The sequence below is a fragment of the Erinaceus europaeus genome, chromosome 11 (assembly GCF_950295315.1).
Source record: "Erinaceus europaeus chromosome 11, mEriEur2.1, whole genome shotgun sequence".
NCBI lineage: Eukaryota > Metazoa > Chordata > Mammalia > Eulipotyphla > Erinaceidae > Erinaceus > Erinaceus europaeus.
In genome coordinates, this window is record NC_080172.1 from 67,876,219 (window position 1) to 67,882,584 (window position 6,366).

The 6,366-nt window shown below is 48.4% G+C and overlaps 1 protein-coding gene across 1 annotated transcript; it reads right to left on the bottom strand.

Annotated features, from left to right (window-relative positions):
* Positions 1–572: 572 nt before the first annotated feature.
* On the bottom strand, positions 573–5,722 carry GPR61 (G protein-coupled receptor 61). The gene is made up of 2 exons (XM_016190951.2): positions 2,956–5,722; positions 573–1,732 (listed from the first exon to the last, which is right to left on the bottom strand). Exon 1 carries the CDS (start codon positions 4,564–4,566, stop codon positions 3,211–3,213), a length of 1,356 nt encoding a protein of 451 aa, XP_016046437.1. The 5' UTR covers positions 4,567–5,722; the 3' UTR covers positions 573–1,732; positions 2,956–3,210.
* Between the last annotated feature and the right edge of the window lie 644 nt (positions 5,723–6,366).

A 6,366-nucleotide genomic window follows, 5' to 3' on the forward strand; every position in this document is an offset into this window, starting at 1 on the left:
AAGTTTACATGGTGCACATCTACTCCAAAATCCACCCCTTTTCTCCCATACCACTATATGATGTTAGGTCTTGGGAGGTCTCTTGGGAGACCTAACAACAGGTTTTCCTTTAGGGTTGGGAATTACCCCAGCACCACCACGGTGCAGAAAAAAGTAACCGACTAAATGGCTGCAGCAGCCTATAAATTCATCAAATTTTGTCTGGGAATAGCTTTCAGAATAGACATTACATATAAACTTTATCAGGCAATCATAGTGGCTGGGAAACTCCTGAAAGATAGTCATGGCAGAAATTGCCAGGGAAGGTCTCAGCATAAGAAAATATTTTTTTGTATCTCCTCTCAGGGAAAAATATATAAGTAAGTACATCAAATTCTGAAATAAAAGCCAGTGAGGTCATGGTGTCAGGAATTTTTTGCCTGAATTAGAACTATCCTTGCACTTAACACTTTCTCTGATGTGTGTAATGGGAGGGTTGAGGACCAAAGGCAAAATAAATCAACAAAAGGGCTGCCAAACAATGCTTAATACCCTCCCCTCGCCCCTCCACCCCTCCACCCCTTCACCCTCCACCCCCACGTACTTGCACCTTTCCTAGTTTCCTTGAACTCACACTGCCACCTGCTGGCAATGTTCAGGGCCTCCTAGCTGATGAGCAGTGTTTGCAAGTTTTTCCCCTATCTAGGGATGAAATTCCTTTATTCCAGGTGGATCTTCTAAGGGAGAGGAGAGAGAAAAAGTCCTTATTTTTGTATCACAAGACTCTCTTAGGTATATGTACTATTTAAGAGGTTTCCTCAGTGTAATGGGCACTAGACTGAAGTAAGTCTAGTGCTAGGAAGACAAACCCAGGCATAGTCCTAGATCTAAAGGGGAAGGCTGTTTCACTTAACACATTCTTTTCTTCAACTAGGGTTTCATTTACAACCTCCCACATTTGCCACAATCTGCAGCAAGGTTTCCTGTAGGTATCTTACTACAGTGAACCAAATTCTCAAAAGTCAGAGTCATACATATTCTCCAGTATCTTTCTCAAACACATGTTCTAGAGCTTTACCAGATGTAAATACTCTAAAAATACATAGCATCTGGTGAGACTAGATACCTTGAACTCCTTAAAGGTAGTGACCATAAACCTTTGTGGGTCCCCAAGAATATTGAGTGTACAACTGCTATGTACTGAATTGAACTGAAGGAGTCAATGTTGATATCAGTATGACTTTTTATAATAAAAAATATTTATTGGCTATTCAAAAGGGAAACTATCCCGCCAACCCGTCTTCCCATTTGATACTGAGTAAGGGTAAGTAAGCAAGGAATTTGTCCAAATACAGACCACACCACCCTCTGGTGCTGCCTCAAGACTTAAATGTTACTTGATTCACTTGAAGGAAATGATGGAGACAGGTAGCCCCAGATGGATGTCCTATCCAGTTTACAATTACTCCCCTATCTTGAAAATACCACTACCAACCACCAACATAATTTCTACAGTCTCAGTCAACTGAGCCTAACTCCTGTGTCCTGTCTCCAACCCAGGGTTGCTAATAGGAGAGAAATTTATGTCTTTGTCACTGAAGCTAATTTTGAGATCGATGAATGGAAGTAAGGAGACATTTACTGGGCCATGGAAACTCCACCCTTCTCATGCCCAACCTTAGTCTCTTGTACCCGATTGTTCGGGGTTGGAGGTGAGTCACTGCCATGAGGAGAAAGATCAGGAAGGCCAGTCCTAGGGGGAAAAAGATGTGGAATATTATTGATCATAAAAACAAAATGACTATTCATCCAGTCATCTTAGCAGTTCAAGTCCTGCTACTTTAATTCATCCAACCCCACATCTTTATATTAATTCATCCAAGAAGGCAAGAAAGCCAGGTTACATCCTACCTTATTCTCACCTCTGCTGAGGTCAAGACCAAGGTTGATCTCCCATGTGCTGGTGAGAGACTGAACAGGACTGTGTCTACAGAGTGTGAGAGAGGGAACTACAGACAACTTTTCTATCTTTTACTCTGTGTACACTGATTGCTATTTCCTATTACTTCTGTCACACTTTGGAAAGTAATAAGCCCAGCTGGTCCTCCCAGTTTGAGGATGCCCTAAGTCTAAAACTAGGAAGAGGTGGCTTGGGAGGTGGTGCAGTGGGCAAGGCATTGAACTCTCAAGCTTGAGGTCCTGAGTTTGCTCCCAAGCATTGCATGTGTCACAGTGGTGCTCTGGCTCTTTCTCTCCCCACTCTCTCAAGCTGTTTTAATTTATTTTGTATAAAGGCAGAGAGAAATTGAGAGGGAAAGGGTAGATAGAACTGGATAGAGAGATAGAGGCACCTGCAGCACTATTTCATGGCTCGTGAAGCATTCCCCCTGCAGGTGGGGACTAGGGGTTTGAACCCAGGTCCTTGAGCACTGTTACATGTGTGCTCAACTAGATGTGCCACCATCCAGCAATAAATCTCTTAAAATAAATAACTAAGGGGCCAGGTAGTGACACACCTGGTTAAACACACACATTGCAGTGTACAAGGACCCAGGTTCAAGCCCCTGGTCCCCATCTGCAGGGGGAAAACTTTACAAGTGTTGAAGCAGGCTGCGTGTCTCTGTTCTCTTTCCCTCTCTTATCTCCCCTTCTCAATTTCTCTCTGTCTCTATCCAGTAATAAATATTTAAAGCAAATAACTAGGAAGAGATCGATTAGCTCATATGGAAGCACATGACTGGAATTCAGTTCTTTTTGTAAACCTGACAAGGAAATGAAAGAACATGGATCATTTTCTTACCTTGCTTGAATGTAGTTGCTTCCCTGGACAACTGCATTGGAAAAAATAACATATGCTAAAGTGTCCCCAGAATAACTCCAAACTTTGTCTGCCACCCTATATCCTCCAACCCCTACCCTTAGAGTTTCCCTGCTTCCTGAGACATGGAATTTAGTGGTTGGGGGCCATTGTCTCACCTTTGTGACCCTTTACTCTCATCGCCATCTCACCAGGTCCCCTCCCCCAGTAGTCAAGAATCACAGCCATGTCCAAGACTTTTGCCACACATCCCTCCTGCTGGCTCTGTTCCCGATCCACAAAACACAGCAAAAGCTTTGTGCAGACACCCCAGCCTCAGCCCCAGCTAGCTGGGGAAAGATGATCTTACAAGGTGATCCTTGCAGTCACGACCAACCCCCAGTCCCATCCCCATCCAGGTGTCCAGCTGCCCATCATGATTCTGGTCGAGGTGAAGGAGCAGGATGGAGGTAGCTGTCCGACATGATGATGTCGCTGGTGAGCTGCTGCTCCAGGAATTCAGAGGTCTCCTCAGCTATCTGTCCTGGAATCCGAAAGTCCACAGCAGGTGGCTCCTGCTTGGGACTGGGTAGGGGTCGGGAGACCCAGGATTCTGTAGGACAGCCAGTTCCCTGAAGGAACTGCAGGAAGTTTTCCTCAATGGAGCCCTCCCGGCTTGGGAGCCTCATCTCCTCCTCCGGAGCAGGCTTGAAGAAGCAGACAAACTGCTTACTGAGTTCTCCCCGGATCTGCCGGTTGAGACACCCGTAGAAGAAAGGGTTAGAAGTAAAACAGAAGTAGCCGATCCAGGTCACCACGTTCTCCACTTGCCCGGTTGAAATGGGCTGAGCACTCAGAGCGACATAGAGGTGGAATGAGAAGTAGGGCAACCAACAGAGCAGGAACTGTCCGCCCACAGCCAGAAGGACCACTGCAGCCTTCCCTCCCCCAAACGTCCGGTGTGGGGTGGTCTGGTGGGCCCCTGAACTGGTGACCATGGTGGAGCGGCTGCTGAGAGACTCAGACCGCTGCCTGGGCGTCTCCATCCACGTGGGCAGCGGTCCGTGCTGCATGGCAGCCACACGGGCCACTCGGAACATGCTGCAGTAGACCACCAGGATGAGGAGCAGGGGTAACAAGAAGTAGAGGATGGCAAAGACCACCACGAAGAACTGGCAGTAGGCACTGTGGCTCCACTGGAGCGAGCAGCCCGGGGGCACGTTGGGCGCCCCCTGTTCCCAGGAGACCCTGCCCAGAACGGGCACGGAAGCCATGGCCAAAGCCTTGACCCACACGCCCACCAGCACGGAGACTACCAGCCCCAGCGTCATGCGCACCTCATAGCGCATGGGGTGGACCACATAGTAGTAGCGCTCCACATTGATGGCTGACACGGAGAGGATGGCCAGGCTGACAAAACAGATGCTCAAGAATAAGTAGAGGCGGCAGGCTACCTCCCCAAAAAGGTCATGGTCAAAGAGGGCAGAGCTGGAGAGCATGGCCAGAGGCATGAGGGTCAGGGCGGCCAGCAGGTCCACCAGGCAGAGGTGGAAGACAAAGACAAACTTGCGCAGGGCGGGGGTCTTGGCGATCACGGCCATTACGGCAGCGTTGCCAGCCACAGCGGTCAAGTCCAGCAGGAGCATGAAGAAGAGGGCCACCGATTCTGAGGCCACGTCCCGCAGCCCCACTTCTGGGACCCCGCTGGCTGCCGAGGGGCCTGGAGTTTGAGGAACCTTCCCCAATGTAGAAGAGTTTACGGATGACTGGGGGATGGGTGAGGACTCCATGGGGCCGGAAGAGGACACCCAGGGCACCTCCTGTCACAGGCCCATCCCCCATCCTAGTCTAGTGACCCTGGGATGGCAAGCCCAGGCCTAGGCTTCCCAATATGGGGGTGGGGGAAGGGCAGGAGGGTATAGGAGAGACACCTGCTAAAGCCTCAAGGACAGGCTCTTCTCACCAGCCTTCACACTTGGTTGTGCTTGGAGAGTGCCAGGCCAGTAACAACTCTATGCTCCTGGGAGGAGCTCCCTCCACTCAGTGATAGGAGGACACTGGTGACAGGGATGCTTCACCTCCTGAATGGCCTCTGCTCTCCACACCCTTCTGACCTTTGCAGATCCAGAGATGCCAAATTCTCTCTCTGTCTTTCCTAGGCTCCTGCTGAGCTTCGGGAACAGAACGGAAAATAGTGCCTTAATTTCAAAGTTGTTTGTGCAAACTTCCCAATTTCTTTTCTCCTCAGCATGACAGGAAGTGTGGGGGAGCCAACAGAACACAAGATTTGCTTTCCAATCCCAGATCTGGGAATTACTATCTCTGTACTTCAGTTTCCTCATGAAGGTGTCTGTAAAATGAAGGAAATAATGCCTACTTCACAACTGTGCTTAGAAGAACCCATGTGATATATTAAAAACAGCACTAACAAGCAGAATGGGGCCAGATGGTGTACGTACACCTGGTAGGGCACACACATTACAATGAACAAGCCCCTGTTCCCCACCTGCAGGAGGGAAGCTTCACAAATGGTGAAGCAGTGTTGCAGGTGTCTCTTTCACTCTCCCTCTCCCCCTTTTCTCTCAGTTTCTCTATTTAGTAAGTAAACAAATAAAATAATGATCATTAAAAACAATAAGGGGCTGGGCAGTGGTGCACTGGGTTATGCACACATAGTACAAAGCGCAAGGATCCTGGTTCAAGCCCCTGGTTCCCCACCTGCTGGGGGGGATCACTTCACAAGTGGTGGAGCAGGTCTGCAGGTGTCTGTCTTTCTTCCTCTCAGTCTTCCACTTTCTCAGTTTCTTTGTCCTATCCAAAAACAACAGCAACAACAAAAATGGGAAAAGTGGCAGATTTATAGTGCAGGCACCGAGTCCCAGCAGTAACCCTGGAGGCAAAAAAAAAAACAACAACAACAAAACCAATAAGCAGGAATAGGTACAAAGTGCTTTCCACATGGCAGACCCCTCTGTAAATGCTCTACAAAGATTAACTCATTTTTTTATGTTTGTTTATTTTCCCTTTTGTTGCCCTTGTTTTTTATTGTTATTTTTATTGATGTTGTTGTTAGGACGGGGAGAGGAGGAGAAGACAGAGGTGGGGAGGGAAAGATAAGACACCTGCAGACCTGCTTCACAGCCTGTGAAGTGATGTCACCTGCAGGTGGGGAGCCGGGGGGTTCGAACTGGGATCCTTACACCGGTCCTTGCGCTTTGTGCCACGTGCGCTTAACCTGCTATGCTACTGCCCGACTCCCAGTTTAACTCATTTTAACTCTCACACCGCCCTAGGAAGGCATATGATAATCTTATTCCCACACTGCAAATAAATGACAAAGCTGAGGCCTAGAGAGGTTCCATAACTTACCAAAGGTCACATAGCTAGTAAGTGGCAAGGACCAGGTTTACATCCAGGTGGAATGGCTGCAGGGTCAGCGGTCTAGGACATCATGTCCTACTGTCCTTGGTGATGCCCTCCACAGTGACTGGAACATAACAAGCATTCAATAAGTAGTCATTGAACATCTCTAAAAATGTCCCTCTCAATGCCCTGAGGCTGCCCCTGGGGAGAGATCGCCTGGAAAGGGG

Bases quoted from the DNA above. Each gene is read 5' to 3' on its own strand.
- GPR61 (XM_016190951.2), bottom strand. From the start codon at position 4,566: ATGGAGTCCTCACCCATCCCCCAGTCATCCGTAAACTCTTCTACATTG.